General features: G+C 33.4%; 1 protein-coding gene across 1 annotated transcript; it reads left to right on the top strand.

Annotated features, from left to right (window-relative positions):
* Positions 1–4,751: 4,751 nt before the first annotated feature.
* On the top strand, positions 4,752–7,018 carry LOC130625921 (fibropellin-3-like). Its single transcript, XM_057441046.1, has one exon. The coding sequence runs from the start codon at positions 5,831–5,833 to the stop codon at positions 6,842–6,844; it is 1,014 nt and encodes a 337-aa protein (XP_057297029.1). The 5' UTR covers positions 4,752–5,830; the 3' UTR covers positions 6,845–7,018.
* Positions 7,019–13,979: the final 6,961 nt, after the last annotated feature.

The following is a 13,979-nucleotide window of genomic DNA, read 5'->3' as shown; positions in this document are numbered from 1 at the left end:
ACTTATAAGGCTGTAATATAGTACTTATAAGGCTGTAATATAGTACTTATAAGGCTGTAATATAGTACTTATAAGGCTGTAATGTAGTACTTATAAGGCTGTAATGTAGTACTTATAAGGCTGTAATATAGTACTTATAAGGCTGTAATGTAGTACTTATAAGGCTGTAATATAGTACTTAAAAGGCTGTAATATAGTACTTATAAGGCTGTACTACTTAAACAAATCGCCTTAACTTGAAGTAATATCTTTTTTGTCTAAGTTCGAATTAACGGGAGCTGCACTTAAGTCGAACATCCGTTAAGTCGAACTGTTTTCTCTGGTCCCTTGCAGGTAGAATTTACTGGGAGTTGTACCTAGGCCCATATTTTTTAGGTGTTTCCTTCTTTAGACCAAGACAACAGCCATCGAATTGTTTAAATGATGTTGTCAAAATATAGCAGATAGCGGATAGAGAATGTTCTATATTTCATTCTCAACAGAGAACGCACTGCCAGACAGTATGTTAGTGATGAGCAAAGTATTTCTTCTTTAACATGACTAACACGGATTATACTCGCTCTTTATGAACGGAGGTGAAACATTCTCTGTTGAGAATTGAAAAAAATACGGATGCGCTATGAAAAATATTCACCTATGCATACACACCATACAGATAAACTATCTGAGTTCATCACTAAAATAATGCCGCATGCAGTTTAGTGGATTCGTCTGCAGCTCCCAGTTAAGCGGACCGCGGAAGGAATCCCACTCACTGCCAGGCAGTGTGTTAGTGATGAGCAACCTCGTCCCCAGGGCATCTTGTATCTTTTCTGACCCCAGGACGGCGATACGAACATGGCCCTGGAGGAGGCCTCGTCACGTGACCCTCCAATACACAGTATTTCTGTGTGTAATATTTAATTTGATTTGTCTCAATGTACCAAAGTTTTATATATAACCTTGCAGAGCTAAGCGAGATCGGCGTTTTACGTCACAGATACGTGCGGCGAGTTTGTTTTGATTCCTCTCATCGCAACACACAAACTTCTCGCATATTGCCCTTGATTGTTTTGTGTAAATGTATAAATATACAATAATGTTATTTAGGCTGCTGTTTACTTGAAGAAATTCAAGCAATTTAGTTATGTGTATTTCACTGAATTGGTTGACTAGCAAGCACTGGGTTGCAAAACTTGTAGCTAGGGGAAACTTGGAAATTAGTAAATGATTTGCCCATCAGAACATAGCACTTCGTTGGTTCTCTAAGGTGCAAATATAATTTTACATAATTTTCAAATGTTCGTATCATTCTAGGGCCTGACTGAAAGTAGCTAGGCAGAAATTTAACCTCATATTAACATTTACATTTTTTATTCATTTTGGCTGAACTTTAGAATTCTCATTTACCGTGAGTTCCTACCTGTGTCTGCATAACTGCTTTTATAGGATGACAAAGATTTTGCTGTATTTAAACAATACTTAACTGAAACCGAATTCATATATGGTGGACTCACTGCTTGCAGTTATATTGGATGAAAAAGGCTTCAGAAGAGTATTTACTTCAGAAGTATTTTTTTCTTCTACATATGTGGCCTTAACATTTCCAAAAAGCCACCCATTACTGATAAATTCCGCTTTTTCTTTTCTTAATGACATGTTTTTAAAACGCCTTGCATCTTTTTTATTTTTTACTTAACAAGCTCACATTTAATTTGCACACACAGATATACAAAAACAAGGTTTTTTCTGTTTAAAACATAAATAATCTAAAAATTTTATCAAAAGCATTATGCCGGTTTGAAAATTGAAATCGACAAGTCTACGTGTGATCTGTTTTCTCGTTTTAATGTATCACTGCCTTAATAGTTTAGAAAGAATTGGTATACGACTTTACCAACAGCAAAGTATTGCTACCTTGAGAAAAAAATGTTTTTGGAATAATTTTTTGAGAAAATTATTTTGGGGATTTTGGACCAAAATTAGTTTCATAAATTCGCACCTTTTAGAGCTCATCAAAATTCTGCTGCTGTTCAAAAATCGATTTTTTTATTGATATATCTATCTATTTATTGTTATCATTCTGCTTGGAAAATATTAAAAATGCTAAACTAGCTAACCGTGAAGATTAATTCAGTATTCTCATAAGTGCATCCTATCACAAAAAGATATCAGCAAAGAGATATCCCTTGCAACTAAATTTTTTGTTTACTGGCATAATTTTAGGTTGAATCTTATCTGACCTATTTCTGAGGTTAGAATAGCTTTTAAAATTTTCTGAATCAGTATCTTGGTCAAAATTGATATGCTGTCAAAACGGCTTATCGGAGTCTCTGAAAATGGCTAAATTCTGAAACTCAGAAAGTATGATGATAATAGAACTATTTTTTTGGCTCAATTTCATCAAACCAATCTAAAACCATATCATACCAAATCTCAAGTCAATATTTTAATTTTTACTGAAGTTATGGGACGCTATATAAACTATATACTCAGTTTAGACTTTTTTTGTTATTTTTTATGTTTACTGCTTTGTAATTTGTATTAAAACTCTTGAGATAATATATCACAGTGGTGAGCTGTATATCTATCACCATCTTCAGTACATCCTGGATTTAACCATATGCCTGATTGAGCGCTCAATCAAATTTGATTGAGTTCGATTTTCTGAAATTTCTTCATAGCGTGTTAAAAAAGGCCTAGTAAGAATCAGTTTAAGAAAAACTTCCTACCTTTTTCTCTTCCTCAAAATGGCTTTGTAAATTTTTTATGCCTCGTGTAAAATTATATTTTATCAGATTGGTTTAAAAGTACTCCTTAACAAGTTTCAAGTCAATAACTTTATTTTTTTACTGAAGCTATTGCACTTTGAATTTTCTTGAATTAGGCCGGGTACATTCAATGATAAAATGGCTCTGACGGTTAACCTACTGGCTTTTTATATCTTTTATAGTAACCAAAGCATATAAGGTAATAAAACATGCCCACTAATAACAACCTGATATAATTTAAAACGTAATGTATATATATTTTGTAAAAAAAACATTTTCGATATTTTGTGCAAAATTATTTTGTCTATAAAGGACATGGGCGGTAATTTTATGCAACGTCATTCTTTGCAAGAAGCTGAAAATTAAACCTGGCCACTTGGAAACAAGTTGAGTTTCTTTCTTTTGTTCTTATCTTGATAGTTTGCTAGGTATAGCGTGCTAGCTAGCTACTTTTCTAGCTTTATTAAACATTCCCAGCTATTGAAATATTGTCATGTAAGCAGTATTACTTTATGATGTCTTATTTTATACTCTCATTGCTTAGTAATGCTTTTTATTAAATTTTTCACTTTGAAAAAAACTTGATACTGCTGATACACCTCCTCCGCCATTTTAATACGAACAGCTTTCTCCTGTTGGTCACAGACTCGCCGCCTCGCCAAAATGTTTTGTATGACGCAATATTTATTTGACATATCCGCGCCAATCAGGTTTCATATCGGACCAGCCTCCTCCAGGGCCATGTTCGTATCGCCGTCCCAGGGTTAGAAAAGATACAAGATGCCCTGGGGACGAGGTTGAGTGATGAGCAAAGTAGTTTTCTTCAATATATGAAATATCATGGAAGATAATAGACATGCTCGATTTCTTCTCTGATAAAAAAAAAGGCTGGCTACACCCAAAACCTATACATAATCTAAAGTTTGAACTCGAAATGTTGATGCTCCTTAAAAAAAAATTTATTCTGGGATGCATTATTTCGTCTGACTGCTATCATGAACGAAATATAATAAACAGTAGCACGGCTAATTTCAAATTAAGCCGTCACACGTGATCACATTGTTTGGTTCTATATTAGAGTAGCGCATCGTGAAGTTGTCAAAGTTCATATAGTAATATTTACAGCGGACCTAGGACTTCGGTTCTTACGTACATGCTAATTGTTGCTGACGTCAGCACAACCATATTCCTAGAATTTCATTATCTTCGTGGACCGCTACGTGGATTATTTCATTGCAAGGGCGTGCTAAGGAATGTTACTAACGAATTTCAAACGTTCTTTATGTAGTTAACGTGTGCGCAAATGTGGATACTTTGCAGTTTTTCAGCTACAGAGTAGTGCCTATTTAAACCTTTTGTCCGTATTTAAAAAATGACGAAGAAACTGCTTTTGTTTCATTAATCCTATCCATAATCGCAGTTGTCGATAGGCTTGATTTTTAATAGTTGTCTCTCCCCTCCTAAAATGTCAAAATCTGCTAAAATACGGTTTCTATACATTTTCTAGCGTTTTCTAAACTTTGTTGGAAAAACTTAAAGATGTGCAAAAGTTGTGAAATTCTAAGTCTCTGGCCATTCTGCCTGTTAATTGGCTTGATTCCGAACTGCACCCAACCTTCCGTAGGAGTGCGTAGGACTCTTTTCTCTTTCTGCCAATGTCAGACAGCAAAAAAACTGTTTCTTCTCGCCCTCCAAAATTGACATAAAGAGAAAAAGAGTCCTGGGGAAGAGTTTGGGGTGAGTCATTCTCAAATAATGTAAATTTTGATAAGTCAAGATGAGTCACTTCGTGTATCGATAAAAAAATTGAATTATCCATAACAGATTTTAATTTTTTTATCGTCCCGTTTAAAAAAATAAGTGCGTTCGTCATCTCAATTTTACTCGTGGGATGTTTATCCTACGTCATTTCTAAAAATAGTTGACGTACACATTTTTTTCAAAAAAGAAAGCAAACGACCTACTAATAAAGTAATTTTACTAGAAAAAGTTTCTTAACAAGTTTCTAAATTTTGACAGGTTCTATAAGATATGCAATCAAAAACATGATTTTAACATGATTCTCTCATCATGTATTCAAGAAAAGATAATTTTCGTCTTTCGTCCATCGTCCAAAAATGATGTGTGTTCCGTTGAAATCGTCAATTCTTAATATTTTCCCGGTTTCTTGTTATAACAGGTGTATAAGAATTTTTTCATATTTTTACAGCTAGTAAAAGTTCGTAATGTTTTGAAAGGCGACTGGTCAGTTTTTTATAGAAAAGTAGTTTCTTTATAAAAAATGTGTAAGCAAAAAACTTTGAAAAAATGTAGAACTGATGTTGAAGAATCTTTCTGAAATATTTTTTGATGCGATAATTTTAATTATAAGCTGTGGGATATCATTGAACTTGTCTTATTTGTCGTAAGTTTTAGTAGACCAAGAATTTACTTTAGCTTGTTTACCTCTAAAAATATACACCACGTGAAAAAAAGAAATACAAACCTAATTTATGTAATGTATTGTTTTGGCGCGAAAATTATATAATTATCTAAATAAAACGGCTGAATGGTTAAAAAACACACACACAAAAAAACACGGATTAATTAATCTGAATTGAAAGTGAAAAAACAGAACACAGTAAATAAGATATGTTTACTCCTGCGTTGAAAATGAGAACAAACAAGTGATAAATTAAAATTCCAAAAATACCTTTTTGCATGCTCTGTTTGTTCCATGAAATTACTGTTGCACGCATGCTCTGCTGGTCGCATATAAATAAATAAGTAAATGAAAGGCGCGAAGTAATTCAAACTGTTTCATACAAAAATTCCCGTTAGGCTGACAAAATGTTCGTTCGCCATAGCAACAATGAGATTATCAACAAACAAAAGACTTAAACGGTTCAATATATGCTAAATTGCCAGTGCTCCTAAGAACTCATTATTTATCCAAATTCCAATGTTTTGACGCTTAAAACAAGTCTAACACTAAATCATGCTAATTATGAGGAGATAATTTAACTTTGAAGTCAGCATTCATTGAAGATAAACATGCAAGAACATTTATTTAATTACGGTTTTATTGGATAAACACCAACATGAAGCTTTACCTTCGAGCTGGTTTGTATTTATTAGCGTTATTGCATTGTACTGTTAGTCAGGACTTAATATCACCTACACATTCAACATCCTCCACACCGCTTCCAACGGTAACACCAAGTGGAACAGTAACGCCGGTGCCACAGCCCACCCCAACACCAACAACACAACCCACTCCTGAAGCAAACGCGTGCGATTCGCAACCATGTCAAAATGGAGCAATCTGCGTCAGTGTGGGAATTGGAAAGAACTACATATGTCAATGCGCGGACGGATGGAAAGGAAGAATTTGTAACCGTAGATCCAAAAACTATTTTGTAACCACTCAAGTATTTAGAGTCAGAGCAGGAAGTCTAGTCGTGAGACCAAATGCACCTCAACTGATCAGGGACCAGCTAACCGACCCAACTAGTAGTTTGTTTAAAGATGCCTGCAGTAGTATGAAAAAAGTCATCATCAGCTCATTAACAGCCGATGGTAAATTTACAAAGCCGAAGGTTATTTGCCGACGTTTTTTCTTTGCAAGTCTCCACTTTGATTTTGTTCTTGAACTTGAGACTAATGTCACTACGGCCACTATAAAGGATTCTATAATCACTGGATACAAAATTATTGAAAATAGTACCAGCGATGGTGCGTTGTTGCCAGAGACTATCATAGCGTCTGATTTCGACGAATGTAACACTTCAATTGGTTACTGTGCTAGTACAGCCACATGTGTGAATCTAATTGGTGGCTATCGCTGTGAGTGTAACTTAGAAGGTTATGAACTAATAGCAAATGGTTCCTGCAGTCGGATTGTTACTCCAGACAGTGATAAAAAGGATATTATTCTCATTGTTAGTATTGTATGTGGAGGACTTTTTCTTCTAGTTATACTGCTGATAATTTTGCTGGTTATTCGGAAAAGAAAAACGGACACGAATTTTAATAGCAATTCTTCTTCATCTGATTTTGGCGCCACTATACAATTCCGTGGGGCCAGAATGATCCATTATGGTGTGCACAACTGAAAAATGCCTTTCTCTAACACTGTCTTGCTAAGACTGAGGTTTTGGTCATATGAAAAGGCTGACATTGTGCCGCGTAAGAGATATTACAGCTGTCGTTTTCGAAATAATTTATTTTGGAATATGAAAGCAAGGAGACAAGTAGAAGATTAAAAAAAAGTTCTGTTTTCATTCTTAAAATAGAACTGAAATCAATTTAAGTTGGTTATGCATAAATTACTATAAATTAGTAATTATGCAAACATTTCTGTTATTTTTTGACGACAGTATTCTACAATGGACAAAATAATGTACTTGCATGTTAGAATTTTGGAAAAGTGAACTAATTTCGATACGACGTAGCAAAAATATATGTTGCTTAAATTGTTGACATATTTACAAATATGTTGTCATACAAGTTGTTTTATAACTTTAAAAAATCATTTTGTATTAGGTCTTAAACTGTTTTAAAATTAAAAATAATTAGAAAGAAAATTATTTTCTGTACGTAAATTTGTGTTACAGGCTTTATACAGCTCCACCAAAATATTGGAACTTCTCTCGGACTTTTAGTTTAGCTACAATCTTGGACAAAAACATAGAGACGAAGGCAAGCTTTTTTTGTCATTATTCAAATGTCGACAACAACATCTGCTCAATGCGCTGCAGCCAACAGTTTACAAAGTTGCTACAATTGCACGCACAGGTAGACAGCGTTAAACTTTCCTAGTAACGTTTTCTAGCACACCCACGCCCGAAATAATCCACGTGGGGCCCAACAAAGGCGCCGAGATATATAAAAAGGGCCATGCTGATGTCAGCAACAATTAGCTCATTTTAGGAGTTTGGACATAAGCAAATAAACTAAGTCCTAAGTCCACTCTGAACAGTGACCAGAACTTTGACAAGTTTAAAATGTGTGAATCTAATATACACATGCAGATTCCTCGATCATATATTTTCTATTTTTTAGCTGTACACATTAGTTTGCGACTAAACCTTCTCGTTCCCAGAGCTCTTTTCGAAAATCGAATTTGTATATTAAATTTTGAGAAATCAGGCATAAATTTTAATGAAATCATAAGAATATAGGTTTTTTTAAATTTTTTAGAGCATGAGATCGGAAAATGTGATTTGTTATACCTGTTGTTATGACCATTAAGGCGGGGGCAAACCAGTCCAACATTTCACCAAACATGCAATTTTTGTGATGTTGGATGAAATGTAGGACTGGTTTGAGTCATTTCAAAATTTTAAAAAAATTTAAAATTTTTAAAAAAGAAGAAAAAAATCGTGTTGGACGATGTTGGATGAAGTTTGATCGCCGTCAAACATTTCATCCAACATTTTCGGCAAGATCAAAGGAATTCTCTATCTGAGTTGCGTGAATTTTCATGTTGGATTGGTTTGGACATATAAAAATCCCGCGAATTTCGAACGTTGAATTTTTTAAAGGAATGATTTTAATTTGATGCGTTTCAATAAAAACATTACGAAGAGTAAGGGCGAATCTTTCTTCTGCCAAGATTGGTCTGTGGCCAACACAGTTGCTCATCTGACGCAGTGATATCAGATAGGATATTTCATTAAGGAGGAAATATCGAAATCCCCCACATCCATCCGAAACATTTCCCTAAATCCGAATCTGTCTTTGATTTTCAATTCTTTAATGATATTATTACAATATCTATTTTGTTCCCTTCTCTTTATCCACTATTTTGTTTTTCATAAATGAATGAACACTTTATCGGTCGAGTGTTTTTAAAAGCAGTCCTACAAACCTAAAATTTTGCCCCTTTAGCCTTTAGCCTTCTAATAGCTCTCCATCGTTTAAAATTAAAATATGGTTGGAATGTCAAAAATGAAAATAACATAGTATTAAAACTTAAAAGTGTGAAGGTGTTTTTCATGATAATTTCAATAATATTGTCGTTTTTAACATTTATTATATATTTATAAAGCATTTAAATCTTAAACCTTACCTCCCCCAAGAAACAATTCGATTTCGCACAAGGTAAACTTTACCCTTTTTTGGTCCGGTTTTTTTTGAACATATGCCGCACCCCCCTTAATAAACTTTCATACGCTTGTCTAAATGGACTCAAACTTGGTGCACTTATAGTATGACACAAACGGAACAAAACAACAGCAATAAGTTTTTGCTTATGTCAGCATATTCTCTGTGACGTCATTGAAAGCTTGATTTTTACATAGTTCGCATAAAAAGATGCAATATATTGCCCGAAATCCGTTTTTCCCGATTTTCAAGTTAAATCCCACAAAATCGGGGAAATTGGAACAATCACGTGTCCATAACTTGCAGAAGGATTCTAATTGAAAGTTGTGTTGTAAGTTTCAAGTTTCAAAGATAATCCTACCAAGGGTTTTTATGTTTTCGCGATCATAAGGATTTTATAGAGATTTTTGGGGGTAGTTTCGGGTAAAAGCCTATATCAAAGCCTCTGAAAGGTATATGGGACCTAAAAAGTTGGCGTACAGGTGTCTAAAAGATAAATGTTGAAACTCAGTAAGTATCATAGCCATGCAGCATAGCATGAAGGAATTATTGAAAAAAACAACGTCAGGGCGACTAAATAGGGTTAAAGAAATGGCTATTTATTTCCAAATCTTGTGAAAAAGTTACCCTCTAAATAGGGTTAAAGAAATGGCTATTTATTTCCAAATCTTGTGAAAAAGTTACCCTCTAAATAGGGTTAAAGAAATGGCTATTTATTTCCAAATCTTGTGAAAAAGTTACCCTCTAAATAGGGTTAAAGAAATGGCTATTTATTTCCAAATCTTGTGAAAAAGTTACCCTCTAAATAGGGTTAAAGAAATGGCTATTTATTTCCAAATCTTGTGAAAAAGTTACCCTCTAAATAGGGTTAAAGAAATGGTTATTTATTTCCAAATCTTGTGAAAAAGTTACCCTCTAAATAGGGTTAAAGAAATGGCTATTTATTTCCAAATCTTGTGAAAAAGTTACCCTCTAAATAGGGTTAAAGAAATGGCTATTTATTTCCAAATCTTGTGAAAAAGTTACCCTCTAAATAGGGTTAAAGAAATGGCTATTTATTTCCAAATCTTGTGAAAAAGTTACCCTCTAAATAGGGTTAAAGAAATGGCTATTTATTTCCAAATCTTGTGAAAAAGTTACCCTCTAAATAGGGTTAAAGAAATGGTTATTTATTTCCAAATCTTGTGAAAAAGTTACCCTCTAAATAGGGTTAAAGAAATGGCTATTTATTTCCAAATCTTATGAAAAAGTTACCCTCTAAATAGGGTTAAAGAAATGGCTATTTATTTCCAAATCTTGTGAAAAAGTTACCCTCTAAATAGGGTTAAAGAAATGGCTATTTATTTCCAAATCTTGTGAAAAAGTTAGCCTCTAAATAGGGTTAAAGAAATGGCTATTTATTTCCAAATCTTGTGAAAAAGTTACCCTCTAAATAGGGTTAAAGAAATGGCTATTTATTTCCAAATCTTGTGAAAAAGTTACCCTCTAAATAGGGTTAAAGAAATGGTTATTTATTTCCAAATCTTGTGAAAAAGTTACCCTCTAAATAGTGTTAAAGAAATGGCTATTTATTTCCAAATCTTGTGAAAAAGTTACCCTCTAAATAGGGTTAAAGAAATGGTTATTTATTTCCAAATCTTATGAAAAAGTTACCCTCTAAATAGGGTTAAAGAAATGGCTATTTATTTCCAAATCTTGTGAAAAAGTTACCCTCTAAATAGGGTTAAAGAAATGGCTATTTATTTCCAAATCTTGTGAAAAAGTTACCCTCTAAATAGGGTTAAAGAAATGGCTATTTATTTCCAAATCTTGTGAAAAAGTTACCCTCTAAATAGGGTTAAAGAAATGGCTATTTATTTCCAAATCTTGTGAAAAAGTTACCCTCTAAATAGGGTTAAAGAAATGGCTATTTATTTCCAAATCTTGTGAAAAAGTTACCCTCTAAATAGGGTTAAAGAAATGGCTATTTATTTCCAAATCTTATGAAAAAGTTACCCTCTAAATAGGGTTAAAGAAATGGCTATTTATTTCCAAATCTTGTGAAAAAGTTACCCTCTAAATAGGGTTAAAGAAATGGTTATTTATTTCCAAATCTTGTGAAAAAGTTACCCTCTAAATAGGGTTAAAGAAATGGTTATTTATTTCCAAATCTTGTGAAAAAGTTACCCTCTAAATAGGGTTAAAGAAATGGTTATTTATTTCCAAATCTTGTGAAAAAGTTACCCTCTAATTTTTAGTTGACACTGTTTTTTACCGAATAGATCTTTCCGGATTTGGTACTTCTAAAATTTTAGAATGACCAGCGCTTCTCAACCTCCGCAAAAGCATCTTATATTATATAAAAAGACAATCAGGGCTGTAAACGAGGTTGCAGTCACCCTTGCTCCATGGTTTTTTTTGCAAGAAGGCAAAAAACCTTGGGGACTGAGGAAGGTTGTATTACTTCCGTAATTTCGCATAGAAAATTGCACATACCGTTCAATGCTGAAAATGATAATCGAAATGTTGATGTTTAGAGCAGGTAAAAAATACCATTCTAAGCCCAATGGGTAAATATATTTTTTACTTTTCACTTTCATCCACTACAAGTTAATCACTCTAAAGATTTCCAACATCTTGCAGCATCGCGACAATTTCCTCATAATTTTGTTTTTCTCAAAAGATCCAACTTAAAGCGTGGTTATTAAACCCACGTCGACTTCTTATTGCTTCTAACAAACACCTGTTTCGTACTGGAAGTATTTTTAAAGCCTTCTTTTTTAGGTTTTTCGCGCGATTTTGGTATTTCGTCATTCGAATTATGTAAAAAGCGAAAAATATATTGGATAACGCTTATTTGTTTACCAGAAACTTTAACCAGGATGTAACATCCGTTCTAAAACTAACGCAATTGAATTTTAAGCAGATAATGTTATTGATGTACAGAAAAAGTGCTGACATATGTAAAAATTATCCAAATATGTTAAAAATATCTCGAGAATATAAAAATGCATATTGTAATTACATATTGGCCAATCGAGTAAATATACAATTTGAATAAATACACAATAATTTTAGGGGGTGGGGGACAATAAGTCATCACTAAGTTAGAACTAAAAAATATATGACCAATATTACAATGCATAATCCCATTTGTATCTTGTTTCATACATTATATTTATATCTTTGAAACTTCTTAAAATTTAAAATACAGTTTCATTTAGGCTGGCTACGATGCAGCCTTTTTGGTGTATTTTTCCTTGAGTCCGGAGTATTTAATTGGTCAAAGTATTTATCTAGAGCACTTGTGCAAATCAAACAAATATCTTTTTTTTAAAAAACATATGTGCCCTTTTAGAGAGGCTTGTCTAAATAACTACCAACTCTGTGAATACATGGGGTTTCTGAGCTAAAAATTTAAACTTGTCAAAGTCAGACTAAAATTTAACCGGAGCAGTTTTTGGTATAGTGATTCTTATAATAACTTCAGTTTTATAAAAGGTATGAATTGATATTCTTTATTGCCATTACTAGAACAAAAGTGGGATTTTTGTACATTCTGTCTGGGTTAAAGGAATTTGGATTTTTTCACTTATGGTATAAATTTTTATAAAGATATATTTATTTTGATCTCATGAAACCTTTCTCCTTAACATATTAAATTAACATATTGAAAGCAATGTACGTAAATATAAATTAAAATAGTAAAAAACTCATAAAATGGAAAAGTTATTTTTTTAAAAAGTATAAACAATGACTGCTTTTATTTTGTTATTTACTGGACCAAGTCTGATTGTCAGGGCATTTGCCCTTTATAAAATCTCCTTCCCCTTTCCTCAATAAAACGATACCGAAACACCCCCTTTCTTAAAAAAGGGTTTAGGCCGTTACAAAGCGGTTGTGGAGACATTCTAAACAACTGCGACACCTACAGTCACATGCAACCTCTTCCCAAGGGTCTTATGGTTCCTGAGCCGTTAATGAAATTAAAGGGAAATGAAGTAACTATAATATCGTAAAGTATGTTTTCCCTTTATTGCATCGCTCGTCTTAGTTTCTTCACTTTTCATCGTTGCCATAAGTTTTCCGAGACAAGAGGAATCATCCCAAAACCGAAAACGAAGAAGTGATACCCAGTTCTACAAAAAGATATCTAAGTTAGAAAATGAAAAAAAGAACTCAAGGAGAGCAACGCAGCACTCGAGTACACAGAATAAAAAATAAAAGTCAAAAGCACACCAGTCAGGCTCTGTTTCTAGAAAAATTGGTTTCAAACATGTTGAGAAGGGAGGGCTTCATCCGGTAAAAAGTTCAAAGATATAAGGAATTGTTTACTCTTCGCGGAATTAGTATCAGAAGAGATTTTGAGCATCTGTCCTTGAACGAAAAAACAGGAGAGCAGATATACTGACCTTAATAAAATACAAACTCACAAAGTATGCCTCCAAGAAAACCGATGGTTTAAATGGTTCAAAGGCCAAACGAGGATTCGATCCGCAAACCCACATTTAAGTTTTAAAATTTTACGCCTGGAAAGATAATTTCAACGGCACTGTCAGGCAAAAAAAAGATTGCAAACGCATTAAAAAAGCTCAATTTCAAAAACGATCACTAAACGAGTATCTATGAAACCTCTACCATAAACTTAAAGCATAACATCGGAGTTAAAAGCTTGCATCTTAGAAATAAGACGTGCAAATTACATCCTTGCAAGTTTTGTCAACAGAAGATCTTGTCTATGTACAAAACATCAAAACTCTATATGCTTGAGACCTTAAATAAAACCGTGAAAGCTAATCCTGACACCTTTATCAAATATAATACTATTGATGATGTTAAAAAGATTTTTCAGTGTAAAGTTGGTAAGTACGTTCACGAAGAGTGGTGAAAAGTCGATGTCATAGCCAAAACAAGATCCAGGAAGAAAAGGCAAAAAGAGGAGATAAAAGTCGTCAGGAAGTCGAAAAGTAAAACTGATTTTGAACAGTATTTCCAAAAACAGATTTTTAGTGAACATGTCAAAGGTATAAAAACATAATATGTTGTTCAAAGAAATTTAAAAATAAACTACCTACCAACCATGTTAACATTTACATGTACTTTGCACAGGTAAGGTTCCACTAAGTTACGTCATGAATCATTTATTTTCACCTTATATGGTGC

Source organism: Hydractinia symbiolongicarpus, chromosome 14 (assembly GCF_029227915.1).
Source record: "Hydractinia symbiolongicarpus strain clone_291-10 chromosome 14, HSymV2.1, whole genome shotgun sequence".
NCBI classification, from domain to species: Eukaryota; Metazoa; Cnidaria; class Hydrozoa; order Anthoathecata; family Hydractiniidae; genus Hydractinia; species Hydractinia symbiolongicarpus.
Note: the sequence above shows the minus strand (reverse complement) of the source record. Positions and strands in the feature narration are given on the sequence as shown.